Source organism: Astyanax mexicanus, chromosome 7 (assembly GCF_023375975.1).
Source record: "Astyanax mexicanus isolate ESR-SI-001 chromosome 7, AstMex3_surface, whole genome shotgun sequence".
Classification (NCBI taxonomy): Eukaryota; Metazoa; Chordata; class Actinopteri; order Characiformes; family Acestrorhamphidae; genus Astyanax; species Astyanax mexicanus.
In genome coordinates, this window is record NC_064414.1 from 3,205,623 (window position 1) to 3,222,500 (window position 16,878).

The 16,878-nt window shown below is 37.2% G+C and overlaps 1 protein-coding gene across 2 annotated transcripts in view; it reads left to right on the forward strand.

The window, feature by feature from the left end:
- LOC103026874 (CUB and sushi domain-containing protein 1) overlaps positions 1-16,878 on the forward strand; it is a 602,854-nt gene that overhangs the window by 395,032 nt on the left and 190,944 nt on the right. For both annotated transcript variants that reach the window (XM_049481560.1, XM_049481561.1), the window contains exons 16-20: positions 432-570; positions 2,447-2,634; positions 5,917-6,105; positions 14,027-14,143; positions 15,896-16,111. In XM_049481560.1, the coding sequence (XP_049337517.1) occupies positions 432-570; positions 2,447-2,634; positions 5,917-6,105; positions 14,027-14,143; positions 15,896-16,111 (849 nt within the window). The remainder of the gene's footprint in view (positions 1-431; positions 571-2,446; positions 2,635-5,916; positions 6,106-14,026; positions 14,144-15,895; positions 16,112-16,878) is intronic.

The following is a 16,878-nucleotide window of genomic DNA, read 5'->3' on the forward strand; positions in this document are numbered from 1 at the left end:
GTTCTGGAGGCTTTTGAGAGATGTTTACCTCATTCTTCTTTATAAACAGCTGAAGCTGAAGGTTGGATGGAGAGCATCTGTGAACATCAGTTTTCATGTCTCTCCACAGAATATCAATTCTAATAGTCTAATATGACTATAAAAGTAAAGAAGTTGTAATATAAAATGTATATTATTAAAAAAGTAGATTATTAGCTTTTTTTGCTTTAGTGTTCTGTGAAAATAAACTGAACTTTTAAAGTATTATTGAACAGAGGAACAGTCCTAAGGGTGTGTGGTGGTGTGGTGGTGTGGTGGTGTCTTGGTGTGGTCATAGACCTGCTGTACAGCCACATGCTATTCTATCTCTTATCTCCGCTGACTCTACAGCAGGGGAGTTTTGCGGTTTGGATGGAGTTGCTGTTGACTATCTGATTTTCTGCCTTTCCCAGCTCCATGTGGAGGGCGTTTAACGGCCCCGGCGGGAGTGCTGCTGTCCCCCGGCTGGCCCGGCTACTACAAAGACTCCCTCAACTGTGAATGGGTGATTGAAGCCAGGAGGGATCATGCCATCAAGATCTCTTTTGACAGGTTGGAATCTCTCTTTGTGCCAGTTGGAAATTCATTGTTGGGACTCTGAAGGTTGAAGTCAAGTCATACTTTCATTTTTTACCATTTCTTTCCATCCACATTTATTATTTAACCCACTATTTGTAAAGTATTTTAACATCTTTTATTTTATTTTTTATGGGTAAGTAGTGTAGCCATTGCCATCAGCTACCAGAGCCCTGAGAGAGCACAATTGGTCTTGCTCTCTGCTTTCTCTCTCTGAGTGGGTACAGTACAGTAGATGGCGCTCTTCTCTTTCCCCTCAATCACTCCTAGGGTGATGTAGATCAATCAGCACAAGGCTGTGCGTCTGTGAGCTGATGTATCAGAACCGAGTCGCAGCGCTTTCCTCCTCAGAGTGTTAGCGCTGTGATGTGATGCTACTCTGCAATGCTACAGCTATCAGCAGCAGCAGTTCAAAAAGAGGCGGAGTCTCACTTCACATGTGTCGGAGGAGGAGGCGTGTGCTAGTCTTTGCCCTTATGTGTTGGGTAATTGGCCGTGTAAATTGGTGAGAAAATGTGGAAAATTTTTGAAATAAAAAAATTAAATAATGCATAAAATATTCACTAATATTTCCTTGAAAAAAATCCAAATAAATAAAATTAAATTCAAATACAAGCCTTGATTTTTGCTAAAAAAAAAAGTTATACACTAACTATTAAATGCTCTAAAAATTGCCCAAACCTTTTGAACACATAGAACCACACAGAGATATAGAGATGACATTGTAGTTTTATATATTATGAAAAATAATGTTAATAGTAACTATGTCACTTTTTTATATTTGATAAGCTACAGATACCGTATTTAAAACAATGCTAAAATAAGAGGCTCATAAAAGGCTTGGACTCTTTTGTTGTAAAGCTCCTTTGTGAAATTTGTTTTTAAAAAGCACTAGATAAATAAAATTGAATTGAATTACATTAAAATAAGGCATTAGTCCAAAGGAGTCTGATCTCTGTTTAGTAATAGAGAGTCAATAAAACATATTCACTTTGATACTAGCAAATAAAATAAGCTACATTTCTGTTCATCTTCCTAGATTTAGATCTAAAAGCCTTTTGGAGTATCCTGTAAATTCATTCATTTATTCTTTTATTTATTTATTTATTTTTTTTTTTTTTTTTTTGCGGCCGGCCACCACTTTCCCTCTTTGGAGGATTATCTAAAGTAAGTCTATATAAGAAGAAGCAGGGAAGGAAAGGGATAAATAACAAAAGCAAATAAACATAGCTAAGAAGAGAAAGACTAAATGCAAAAGATAGGGAGTAGCTTAGTAATTAATTAAATTAAATTTAATTTAATTATTAAAAATAATTTATGGAGGTAAAGAAGAATAAATACCTAAATTATACCAAATGCTGGTTTGATATGTGTTTGTGTAGGTGTTGGTAAGTTTCAGTGGGTGTGTATTTAAAGAGAGATTATTTGTTAAGTAGACAGTAGTGTTGGGTTGGTTATTGGGTACCACTTTAAAATAAGACTACCTTTATAAAGGGTTTATAACTGGTTTACAATTAGTTTATTAATGGTTATTAATTAGGTTGTAAATGCCATTAAAATATAACACAAAGGTAGAAAGGGCAACAATATAGATGGCTGTGTGATATAGTTCACTATTTGGCAAACAACAGGTCATTGTTGCCCTTTATACGTATGTGTTATAACTGATTATTAATGATTTTAAGGCATTTACAACCTCATTAGTAACCATTAATAAACTAATTGTAAACCATTTATAAACCCTTTATAAAGGTAGTCTTATTTTAAAGTGGGACCGGTTATTGGATATCTGGGTAAAATTAAAATAACTCAAATTTTGAACCATGTTCTCTGCTGTTCATAACGCCCACAGGTTCCAGACGGAGGTTAATTACGACACGTTGGAGATTCGTGACGGGCCCTCCAACTCGTCGCCACTGATCGGAGAGTACCACGGCACCCAGGCACCGCACTTCCTCATCAGCACCGGCAATTACATGTACCTCCTCTTCACCACCGACAACAGCCGCTCCAGCGAGGGCTTCCAGATCCGCTACGAGAGTGAGTCTGACCCTCCCCAGGCCTCTGCTCTAAAACATTTCTGGCTCGGTCCAAAACGACTCCCTAATTGACATGTAGTGCACTACATAGCGCGTAAAAGCCATTGGCTCATGCCCTGCGCGAGTGCACTTTCCCAGCAAGCAGGCAGCTCTTTCCCATTCAACCGTTGCTTCATGTTCCGCAATAACTCTGCAATACCGCCGGTGTGATTAGAAGCTGATTGGAGCCGGTTCTCTCCACAGTTACAGACTTCCAGAGCTTTCCGTAGACCGGAGATTGAATAGCATTTCGAATTTTACTGCAGAAACTGTGATAGAATCACTTACTAACTTAGTTGAATTAAAACCACACTTATATAGGGCATTTTTTTGCCTTTCTAGGCACCTAATTACAGACTTCTAGGCATACAATTACATTCTACACACCATTATTTACGCTCAAACAATCAACTAGCCAATCAACACACAGCATACTCTCAACCGGAAACCACCGCACACCTGTAGGACTGCATAATAGAGCATTGAGGAGCTGAGTCAGCACAGAGTGCCAATCCATATTTGGGCATACAGTCATATACACATTTATAGTTATACTTATAGTATATAATGCCTTTTTGCCTTTAAAGGGCTTTGTAGGCACTCAAGGGCAATTACAATTACACAACCTACACACACATGGCACATTCTACACACAATCATTTACACTCAACAATCAAACCAACCAACCAACACACACTGGTGAGAAGCGACAGTCAATCGTGCACAGCATACTCTCAACCGGAAACCACAGTCCACCTGGAGGAGAGTGCCCATCCATATCTGGGCCTACAGTCATACAATTCACATAATTTACACCCACATAGACTCATAGACATAATGTAGAGTATCCAATCCAGTCAAACTGTGCGCGAGAAAACTCCCACAGACAGGGGGAGAACATGGAAACTCCACCCAGATAGGGGCTTGAACCCAAGACCCCAAGCAAGAGTCAAGAGTCAACCATTCAAACCAATAAGCCGTGTCACCCAGAATCAAATCACAGTATCACAATCAGTTTAACAAGCAGAGGCAGGAGCTGCTGTAAGTTTCTTTACTGTATCGCTGTTTACTGAGTGATTACCAGCCTCTTTGAATTATTAAGCGAATCAGCTGTAAGAGAAGGCTGGATGTGGAAGGCTGTTAATATAATAGCTGGAGGATGTTTAATAAATAGCGATTTACAGTGCAATTAAATTTTAATATCGTGTTGATATTACTCGATGAATCCTGTAGAAGGAGCAACTCGTGCTGTGAGCTGCGATGAAGTGAACATCTCATCTACATGATCTGTGCTGAAGAGATCGGACCAAAAAGACTTATAGTAACACTTATAGTTGTAGGCTTGTTAACGACTGTTAAATCAAATACATTAATTAATTAGACATATTTAGATATGTATAATAATGCATAGCTTTGTTTTTATGCCACTTATATTACATATGTTACATTATACTCTCATTCCTCCTTCTTGACCAGCGGCAGGTGATTAGGCAAATTGTTTCCAATTGCTTTCTTTTTTTAGAGGGAATTGAATGACGCCACTGTACTATAATGCACTGCGTAAAGCGCGAGAGTGTGAGAGAGTGTAAGAGAGGGAGAGAGCAAGAGAGAGAGAGAGAGAGAGAGAGACAGGGTCGAGAGACCCAGGCACGGTGAGAACACGGAGGGGGTGGCTAGATTCACTTAACAGATATTCATGACTCACAATGAAGTGATTCTGACAGCAGCCCTTATGCAACCCTGCTATCTCCTCTGAAACTCATTGGAGTTGATGGATTATTATTCAGTTATTTCGAACCGTTCTCGCAATCTAGTTAGGAGCCGCAAAAATAGAAATCAGCTTTAAGGTTCTGCTAAAGGTAGAGACGTCTGCCCAGCCCAGGACTTCCACGGGAGGAAATGAGCCGAAGAACAGGAAGAAAAGAACAAAAAAGAGCAAAAAAACGCAAAAAAATCAAGAGCTTCGACATCATTGAGACAAAAACGCTGAATTAACCATAATACTGCATTAAATAGTGTTCGGTATTGTCCAGCAAGCTAAGCACTGCCGCTATGATCAGGAGATTGTCGATTCGAATCCTGTTCATGCAGCTTGCCATCAGCTGCCAGAGCCCTGAGAGAGCATAATCGGTCTTGCTCTCTTTCTCTGGGTGGGTACAGTAGATGGCGATCTTTCCCCACATCACTACAAAGGGTAATGTGGATCAGCACAAGGCTGCGTCTGTGAGCTGATGTATCAGAACCGAGTTGTTGTGTTTTCCTCCGAGCGTTAGCGCTGTGATGCTACTCTGCAATGCTACAGCATCACCAGCAGTTCAAAAAGAGGCGGCGTCTGACTTCACAGGTGTCGGAGGAGGCGTGTGCTAGTCTTCACTCTCTTGGTGTTGAGGAGACCGTACTAACCGCTAAGCCGTTTCACCCAGAATCACATTACAGTATCACAATCAGTTTAACCCCTACATAACACACCAGGATTTTTGTCATTGGATTTTATGCCCGACATTGTACCAATAAATATTGAGGATTTCTATTAATGCATTACATAAAAAACTTTCATGTTTAATAAGGAATGATATTAAAAATTATAATTGTAATTGCAATAGAAAGTATAGAAAAACAGTAGTAGTAGTAAATCTGCTAGTGTCAAAATATAATTAATAAAATCATAAAATACACTCTTTGACTAATTTCATTTTAAAATCAGTATTTTCCTGAATACAAATCAAACAGTTCATGTCCTCCAAACCTTTAGTTTCTTTACATTTGTCTAGTTTTTACATCTATTTTTTTTTCAAACCTGAAAAAGTCACCTACACCCGTAGTCTGTATATGAGACAAGACATGTAAACAGGTAAAAAACCTATTTACACGTATTTAACCTATTTACACCTATTTACACCTACTTAACCTATTTACACCAGGAGCTTCTGTAACTTTTTCTTTACTGTAAAATAAAAGAGGTTACCAGCCTCTTTTATTAATTAAGCAAATAAGCTAAGGAATGGGAAGGAAAAAACAATAAGTATTAAGTATTAAGACAAAAACACTGCATTATCCAAACACTGCATTAAATAGTGTTCGGTATTTAGAAACGATTTAGAGAGAGTGTTAGTGAAAGCGAGAAAGAGAGAGCTCAGGGAGACTAACCTCTGGTGATTCATACTGTATCAAGTGCTTTTGACACAACCCTCCATTCAATTTGGGTGCCGGAGGTAGAATGAAAGAGTCCTCTCTGTTCCCGCAGGCATCATGATGGAGAGCGACTCGTGCTTGGATCCGGGCATTCCCGTCAACGGAAAGAGGCACGGGAACAATTTCGCCATCGGCTCCAGGGTGACGTTCAGCTGTGATCAGGGCTACACTTTGAGCGATGAGGAGCCCATTGTGTGCGAGAGGAACCATCAGTGGAACCACGCTCTGCCCAGCTGTGATGGTAGGCCTTTTCTTACAGGTGGAGATTGGTCTAGAAGAGAGGTACTGGCTTCTCATCCAAACATAAAATATTCTGGAACTCTTTCTAAACACTATAAATAAATAAATAATATATATATATATATATATATATATATATATATATATATATATATATATATATATATATATATATATATATATATATATATTAAACTGATAAGACTTTGAATAGTCTTTGAGTAAAATGAACATTGTTGTTTTATTCTATAAACTACAGAATAAAACTCTTTACTTAGTTGAGTAGTTGTTGCTTCTCATAATCTGGATTCGAACATTATTCAAATAGAGCTATTATTGACAGTATACCTGTAGCTCTACTTCTTTACAACGTTTACTTTAACTGATGCTCTTAAACACTTTATTAAGAGGCAAGAAATTCAAGTAACTAACTCTTGACGAGTTCAGCGGCACAGCTGTTAACTGAAAAATTGAAACTGAATTCGCCTGAAAAGTGGCGAGACTCTACTTCATAAAGCTGACTGAGAAAATCCAGCAGATATGTGAAAAACTGATTTTTTATATATATACTTTGAAGAATCTGAAATATAAAACATATTCTGGTTTGTTTAGCACTTTATTTGATTCCATATGTTTTTCTTCATACTGAATTCAAGCTGTGTCACATTTTTTGACTGGTACTGTCTATTCATTAGTTTGGCACATTCAAATATCTTAAAAAAATAATAAAAATAATAATATATTTATAAGTTATATTACAATATAATTCAATTTAAAATGAATAAACATACACTGCTTTACAATACAAGCATACATAAAATAACAGCTCAATACAAATCCCACATGGTGTTTGGAAGCTCTAAAAGACTCTGAAAGACATCTAAACTGGATGCGACCTTCAGACCACCTTTGTAAGTCGAGGACACTTGACTGAGGATGTAGGTGTATCATTTTCAAAGCCTACAATCAAAAGAAGACGTCAGGATGTCAGGAAAGTGAATAGGTATGAATCTATAGCTCAAGATGCGAACCCATATGTACTGGAACATTGAGACAGAGTGGTATAGCCTCTTGAGACCCAGCTTCCTCATATGGGGACTTTACGTTTCTGAATATCTGCACCACACTCAGTTGATTGAAAACAAGATGATGGGAATCCCAGTCAAAGGTTTCTACAGCCAGTCCAGGTAGAAACATGAGGAAACAGTTTGAAAGATAACTTTGTAGATGAAGATGAAGATTAAGAGGAAGATGAAGGGGATGCAAGGATAAGGAAGGAGAAGAAGAAGTTAAAGGGGGCCATAGAGACTCACTTGGCTAGATAGGGAGGAAGTACCTACAGGAGAGTGCTCACTCAAGCTGTTTATCTTATTTGTTTCCTGGCTGTGGGAGGGATTGAAATAAGCGCGTGGAGTGTTTTCCAGTAAGCGCAATCAGGCCGCAGCCCATTTGGTTCGGAATCTCCAATTTCCTCCTCCACCGGCTCCTTATCGGCCACATGCCTTTCTCCTCTAATAGACTCCGATTCAGCCTGATGTGCTCTCATCAGAGCCTGACCTTCATTATAGGCAGGACAGCTGTATCCACAACTGTGCCGAGAGATAGGAATGTATGTTTAGGGGACGTTAAGCCACATATTGAACATTTTTTTATTTTTTTTCTCTCCGCTCGAGCCGACTGTTTATTCCATGGGCTAATATCCATAAATCTTCAGCCTCCGCTCTCGGCGGCTAGGCTAGGTTGGAGTTAATGCTAATAGGCTGCTGCTTTAGAAAGAGAAGGAACGTTTCAGGATTGGCTCTCGTCGCCCCTCCGTGCAATTAGATACGTCGGCTTGCGGTTCGAGCAAATAGCTTTATGGAAATGGCGAGCCTGAACGCACCGATATCGAATGATCAAATAATCTGTTCCTCAAATTTCTCAGCAGTGCTTAGGATTGAAAATGGAATATATTTGGGGTATTTGAAGACCATATTCATTGCCTGAATCGTGTGGACTCTGGGGTCTGCCATGGTACTGCAAACAGTGCTCATGAATATAAATGTGAAGGGTGATATTATAAGGATTTGAACAAATCAAACCTTATAAAAACCTAAACTAAAAAAAAATGCAAGCTTGCATACTCAAACAAACATTTTCCTTTTTTTTTTTTTTTTTGTCGAGTCCCTCATACACAGACACGCTGCAAATATTACAGCGGCTCTGTCTGGGTTGGTGATTGGTTTAGGAATGAAGCTGTCAGTGTTCTTTAAATGGAAAACACATTTTTTTGCCAAAACAACAGAGATTTAGAAGAAGAATTACAGTACACGATGTAGTGGTGCCCAGCATTTTACACAGAAAATGACCAGAATTTAACTCCGCCTCCTGACAGCAATTCGTCCTAATGACCACCTCATTTTTTTTTTTAAAGATGTCTAAACACTTCCTTATTTTTTTTTTTTTCTGAGACTTGACCCTGACTGTGATTGGTCCTAATTACTATGTTTTTTTATTTATTTATTTATTTATTTTTGATTGCTACTAATCACTGCTGGCTTATATGTTTTTAGACCACCCCTGACTGTGATTGATCTTAATTACTATCTTTTTTATTGATTTATTTTTATTTTTTATTGGTCCTAATTACTTCCTTATATGTTTTGAGACCTCCCTCTGACTGTGATTGGTCCTAATCACTATTTTATTAATTAATTGTATTTTTTAATTGGTCTTAATCACTGCTGGGTTATATGTTTTTAGACCACCCCTGACTGTGATTGATCTTAATTACTATCTTTTTTATTGATTTATTTTTATTTTTTATTGGTCCTAATTACTTCCTTATATGTTTTGAGACCTCCCTCTGACTGTGATTGGTCCTAATCACTATTTTATCAATTAATTGTATTTTTAATTGGTCTTAATCACTGCTGGTTTATATGTTTTGAGACCTCCTTTTGACTGTGATTGGTCCTAATCACTAATTTATTAAATAATCATAATATCTATTTGATTGGTCCTAATCACTGCCTTATATGTTTTGAGACATCCCTCTGACTGTGATTGGTCCTAATCACTATTTTATGAATTTATATTATTTTTTGATTGGTCCTAATCACTGCCTTATATGTTGTGAGACCTCCCTCTGGTCCTAATCACCATCTCATTAATTATTTTTAATTGGTCCTTATCACTGCCTTGATTGATTAATTTGCTCTAAGTCAGTTCACTAAATGTGATTGGTCCAAAATCATCTCTTCACTTTGATGACCATAGGATGTTTATTAACATGTTATTTGTTCTGGGACCTCCCTCTGACTTTGATTGGTCCTAAGGTCCACCTGTTTTTTTTTTGTGTCGTCCCTCTGTCTCTGATTGGTTCTAAACTCCCACAGACTGTGATTGGTCCAAATCAATATCCTGTTAATTAGTATTATTATTTTATTTTTGATTGGTCCTAATCACTGCCTTGTATATTCTGAGATCTCCCACTAACTGTGATTGGTCCAAATCTCCATCTTGCTCTTCGTTAGGCGAATCTTTACTGTGATTGGTCCAAATCTTCACTACTTAACTCATTCCTAGATGCTCACCTGACTGCTGTGATTGCTGTTAATTGTATGTTTATTATAATGTTTTTATTATAACACCTCCTCTGACTCTGAGTGGCTGATGTTCATTACTATCTCGATTGTTCTGAAACCTCCTTTGACACATCCTTTAATTATGATTTATATTAAATACCATGTAATTTGTGTTGAGACAAGTCTCTTAGAAGAGGGTTTTTTCTTCTGACCTTTTCTTCTGATCTTTTGGTCAGTGGAGATTCATGACCTTAAACTGAACCTTAAAAAGACAAAACTCCAAAGCACATCCATTCTAAGCCCTCTATTACTATTGACATCTGCACCGTCCATCCGTCCGTCCATCCATCCATCCATCCATCCATCCATCCATCCATCCATCTATACATCCATCCATCCATCCATCACACAACTGTAAAACTATTGGAATGGTCCATTTGAACTAGATCTTTCCCCAACTGGTTCCAGAGGAATAAAACCTTCCTCTCTTCAGAGGCTGCTCCATGTCTTCTTCAGAGTCCTGACTCTTGGCAGATCCTCTCTTGTTGAATGTTAAGAATGTCACTCATCTGGTCGATAACTTCTTAAAATTCTCCTACGTGTCTTCCCCACTGAGAACACAGTACTGGTTTCCTATGACAGCAAGAATCAGATAAAGAGCTCTGGATCTCACATTCCAGGCTTCAAAGGGCTCAGCTCCTCACTTCTCCTCAACTCTTCACAACTACACACCTGCCTTCTTCAAGTTCCACACTCTTGACTTGTCCTTCCCTGTGATTTAAGCATACTCGTAAGGCAAGGTTTCGCTGCTTCAGTGTCCTTGTCCTTGAATGGTCAAACGTCAGGTTGCAATCTCAGTTGCACAATACACAGCTGCTATTGCCGTGGACTATCATGGACTAAAACTCTTTTGAAATCTTTTACGTTCAGTTTTGGATCGATACAAGCAGAATTTCGATGTTGGCGAAACATGTTTTGCTTTAAGTGAAAAAAAAAAACAAAATACATATAAATGTATTTATTTGTCCACGAATTTTGGTAAGAAAAGAAAAGGTGGTCCAAATTGCTAATATGTGTCTTTAATAACTGTGTAGTTACACATTAACAATTAATGTAATAAAAGTGTAACTACTAGTGAAGTGTGCATAGTTACAGATTGATTACAGTTTGATTGTGTAATTACACCTGTGTATTAATATCAGGTGGACAGAGAAAATACATGTATTTTTATTGATTTTTAGTATTAAAAACATTCCAAGTCTTAATTATTTACAAAACAAGAGCTATTAAAGACTTTGTATGTATACACAAGTTATTCCACACACACAAAAATAATGTGTGAAAAACACACTCTATGTAAAAAAAAAAACATAACTCTATTCAATCTATACAATCAATTACATGCAATTACATAACCTTTACAATTGTATATATCTGTACCAATGAATTATTCACCCCTAGTTACACAGTTATTACAACTATTGTTCAACTGTTGTTTGTGTATAACTGTACAGTTATTATCACTTTACTTATTATAAAGTGGGACCAAACAGGCTTTTAGACATAGATTAAGTCTGGTCTACAGCTACATAATCCTCATGAGTCATATAAGCTTCTATGAGCTGTTTGGATGGCTCCTCCCTTTTTGTGACATCGCAATAAGAAAACATGCATAGAAGCACCCTGGCTCCACCCCTCACCGGTTAACGCCCACCCACCAGAACCCCATGCACTAAATCAGCTGAAAAAACAAACAAACAAACAAAAAAAACTGTTTAGCTTTTCTGGTTGAGAACCTCAGACCGTACACAGCAGGATTAGCCAGCAGACTTCGTTTGAGGAAGGGATCTGTATCTACTGTAATATGTCCCATTTAAAATACTGTATGCCATTTGTTTAATAATGGATACTAAACCTATATAATGGTATAATGACCTGGTGTCTGTAAACAGAGAGCCTGTAAACAACTGCCGCTGATTTATTTTATATTTTTATATTTAGCTTGTTTGTTTGTTTTATTTCTGTTCCATTCAATACATAAGTTATATTCTGATGATATATATCTTTGCCAAATCACCATATCATTATCCATCTACCCTTCTCTATGTGTATTTGATGCTCTAGATAATCAGTTTGCTACAGTTCTGCTGTGTTTCTGTCGTGAATAAAGTGCGCTTACTCATTACACCATCTGCGTCGAGGGTGTCCAGGACCCGCTGCTTGCCCTGATATGTTTTTCACATGAGCTTTAAATCTGCTTTCAGAAGGAGTAGTCAGTAGATAATGGTCGAAGGTCACGGAAAATAAGTTCCCAAGCTGAATCTCAGCTTATTATTTGCTCAGTCTGCTCTGCATGCGTCTGTTTTAAGTGCGAAGTCATCAAAAGTTCAGGCTATTTTCCTCAAAACCAGAGTATACGATCCCTGTGTCCACGTCCTGTAGATGCCTGCTGGAGCGCCACGCCGTTCCTCGACTTTATTTGTCTTGCGGTGAAAGAGCTATTCTCGCTGATTAGCTTTCCATCGTGGCCCGGGGCGTGTATGATAACATGCACACCACGAAACTCCATTTAATCACCAGCATCACTGTACCCTGAAGAAGCTCGGTGGGATCGCTAGAGCATGTGCCATACGTTTCCTTATAAGATCTGGTGCTATTTCGGGAAAGAGCATCTGTGCAATTAGGGTATAAAAAAGATGCAGAGCTTTCAGACCTCAAATAATGCAAAGAAAAACAAAAAGTTCATATTTATAAAGTTTTATAGAGTTCAGAAATCAATATTTGGTGGAATAACCCTGGTTGGTTTTTAATTACAGTTTTCATGCATCTTGGCATCATGTTCTCCTCCACCAGTCTTACACACTGCTTTTGGATACATTCAAGCAGTTCAGCTTGGTGGTTCGATGGCTTTCATGGTGTTCATCCATCTTTCTCTTGATTATATTCCAGAGAAGTTCAGTTCAGAATGTGAAACTCATATTATATAGATGTATTACACACAGATTTCATTTTCCAGCAGGATTTGGCACACTGCCCACACTGCCAAAAATATCAATTGGTCTTCTATAATATTAAAATTTTCTGAGACACTGATTTTGGGATTTCATTGGCTGTAAGCCATAATAATCATCAACAATAAAATAAATAAACGCTTAAAATAGATCACTCTGTGTGTAATACATCTATATATTATATAGGAGTTTCACATTTTGAACTGAATTACTGAAATAAAGTAACTTTTCAATTATATATATTTTTTTGTACATATATATATATATATATATATATATATATATATATATATATATATATATATATATATATATATATATATATATATATATATATATATATGGATTTGGATTTTAAAAAATGAGCTAAATTACAAAATCTGAAGGTATAATATTATAAACTAGAGTCTTAATAGGTGTTTTTCCAGAGAGAAAAGCTGATGATTTTTATTATTTTTTTAATTACATACATACAAGTTTTTTTTTTGTTTTTTTTACACAACTAAGTACAAACACACGGTCATACACGTGACAGTACGCTTTTACACTATTACACACCAGTCAAAAAATGGATTGTTAATGTATAAGTACACAGCTATTAGTTAGATACATATTAGAAGGTAATAAGTTGAACCCAGTGTATATATTTAGGTGTATATATTTAGGTTTTTGTCTTATAGTTTTGCATTTAAAAGCATCTTTAATGATAGCTTTAGTGCCTTTATTTTAAAAATGAACCTATTGGTTGTGTTAATGTAGAATGAAGCATTTGTCATGGATTAGAATCCCAGTTGTTTCTATTTAGTATAAATTTTGCATTCTTTTTATTTGTAAGCAATTCTTTATCCCTATGTTTTCCTATTGTTACTAGTAGTGCTTCCACTCCAGCTAACCCCGGTAAGGAGTTAAAGTTTGTTTATGGAATTTATAAAGTGCATATTAGATTCTCATCACCGAGGGACTTTGTTTGAGGCAGAGTCTGACCTAGATTTCCATATCGAATCCTCCCAGACCCTTTTTTAATGCTGCAATTTCTTTGAGTAATTTTTGTCACAATTGGCGTCCTAATCAAATCTAATCTGATGAGGCGGTGCGAGGCCACAGTCATTTGCATCTGTGTATTACTTCTTTTGGCTTAACGAAACATGAAGATTGATATACAGTATAAGGCAGCGTATGAATAATTACAGACCGGCGCCGTCCCAGACCGCACTCCAGGTGTTTGGAGATTGGTGGGAAGCCCTTTATTTCAGATAAAGCTGTGCTGAATTCTAGCTTTGAACTTGGCGATCAATAATTAAGCGCTGTGCTTGTGCTTTTTCCCCCTGTTCTTATTTTTCTCCAGCTTTGTGCGGTGGTTATGTCTATGGAAAAACCGGCACCATCCTCTCTCCGGGTTTTCCCGATTTCTACCCGAACTCTTTGAACTGTACGTGGACCATTGAAGTTTCTCATGGGAAAGGTAAGCAGAGGAGCAGATACTCTTTAGTTGTGGAAAGCAGTTAAAAATGAGCGTAAAAGAAGAGAAATTGATGGTATCACTACTAAATGGCTATGTTTTTAAATGCATCCGAAGGGGGCCAATTAACTGCATTGATTCTGGAATGTTACAATTGATTATTGATTGTGAAAAACAATGATTTTACCCCTTGGCCCTTCCCCTGAAATCCTCCTCCTAACAATTGGGAAACCCTTCAAGCACCCGATAGATACGTCATCAGGAGCGCTTCAGTAAAGTTCAGTAACCTAACTGCTGCTGCTGCTGCTGGATGACTAGTCAACTTTAGGGCATATTTTATCAAATGTCTTCGGAAAGAAGGGGAGATGGTGCAGAAATACAAATACTCTTTATAGTTCATTCCTTAATTCCTCTATGATTGGTAGCTAAAATTAATTTTGATTAGCTTTTTTTTATTTTATTTTTACATTCCACCTTAAATGCTGCAGCACCTGCCTTCTGTTGCACCATTTAAGGTGGAACGGGAGAGTTAATTAGCTAGCTAGCTACTGAGAAAACTACTACTACTAGCGATCTTTTTTATGCTTGTTAATAAACATTGAAACTACACTTTAAACTACAGTAATATAGTGCTAATCGTTGGTGTGCACAGGCAAAACAGAGGGGTAGGGTTAAGTAGTAGGGCCAAGGGATGAAATGGGATTGGGCCTTTGACTCATATTTACCAAGATGAGATTGATGACAATCGATTGTGTCACTACGATGTTTGTTAGCAACCTTAGCCTAGCATCTCCCTAAAGAAGAACAGGTCAGACATCAAATACTTTCTGTCTAGACTGAACTGTGGTACGGGTACAGATGCATTGTAAGACCACTTCAGTTTTTGAGTCAGTTTCTCTGATTTTGGTATTTATAGGTTTATGTTTGAGTAAAATGAGTAAAAAGTTCATATTCATATAGTTTTAAGAGTTCAGAAAATCAATATTTGGTGGAAAAAATCTGTTTTTTAATCACAGTTTTCATGCATTTTTGGTTTCATGTTCTTCTCCACCAGTCTTACACACTGCTTTTGGGTAACTTTTTATGCCTTTACTTCTGGTGCAGAAATTCAAGCAGTTCAGTTTGGTGGTTTGATGGCTTGTGATCATCCATCTTCCTCTTGATTATATTCCAGAGTTTTTTTTTAATTGGGAAAATGGAAGAAAATTGTCACTTTTGAGTTTTTCCTTCTTATTATTCTTTTTTTAAGAGCTATATATGATGCACATGTATATGTTTACGTGTGTCTTACACATCTAGATTACTGCGTATAAATACATGAAGGTAAATGGGTTAAAAGTTACTTGAGTGATGAATTGATCCAGAAATATAAAGCTTGAGGTATATTGATTTAAATGAGTTTACTTTTTTCAATCTTGTTGTTTTGTGCTTTAATCATATTTCTTATGATAATTCAGAATTTTACCAAAATAATCAAGTTAAACTGATTCATGATGGAGTTTGAGAAATCGCCGTATTCAAATCAAATGATTAGGAGGTCAGAGAGTTACACCCCGGCAAATTACCCTCGATAAGGAATTTACACCGGAGCGTTCCCTCTCCGGTTTATTATCCGGACCCCCGTCGCTGTGATGCGGATTTGTCATCTTTTCTTTTCGCCGGTCGCGTGCCCACCGCCGCCTCGCCGCGGGGGGGAGAGAGCACAGCCTCCGGCGTGTGACGGCCGCGGCTCTAATCTCATCTCTCGCTCCTCAGGGGTGCAGCTGGTCTTCCACACGTTCCACCTGGAGGACTCCCATGATTACCTGCTCATTACTGAAGACGGCAGCTTCGCCGAGCCCGTGGCCCGACTCACCGGCTCCGTGCTGCCCCCCTCCATCAAGGCCGGCCTGTTCGGCAACTTCAGCGCCCAACTCCGCTTTATCTCCGACTTCTCCATGTCCTACGAGGGCTTCAACATCACCTTCTCAGGTAGCTTCTCACACACTGCCGTCCAGCTGAAAGATCTCTTTTATATATAAAACAAGAACAAAGATTGCAGATAGTTGTTGTTTTATTTTACGTAAGTTTTAGACAGTTAAACACCTTATTAAGAAGTAATTTATTGATACAATAAGTGTAATAAGTGTATTGATTCAATAGTAACAAATATTACTGGAATGTCTAAGAAGAAAATTAAAAAATGGAAAATGTGAAAAACACTTTGACATACATTAAAACACAACTATATGTATTAATGGTGTTTATATTTATTTTGATAAAAATAAAAGTAATAATGTATTTCCCAGAAAAAAAAAAAAGTGTACTTTTAAGGAACTAAATTTCCAAGGGAAAAAATTGGATACATCTTGCTTCCCTACCTTAAAAAAATGGACCTTTAAAAATATCTCAGCTCTTCACATTTTTTAGACCTATAATAGTTTTCTAGATCTTTAAAACATTCTTAGCCCTTAAAACATTTCTTATCTCTTCAAAAATTTTTTAGACCTTCATTAAGTAGATCTTTAAAACGTTTAGCTCTTCAATCATTTCTTACATTTTCAAAAAATTCTTATCTCATCAAAAAATCCTTAGTATTCAAAAAATGTTTCTTTTCTTAAACATTTCTTAGCTCTTCAAAATTGTCTTAGGTCTTATTTGACTTTCAATCATTTGTTAGCTCTTCAAAAATATTCTTAGCTCTTCAAAATTTCCGTAGCTCTTCAATATATTTTTAGGCCGTCAATAATTTTTAGATA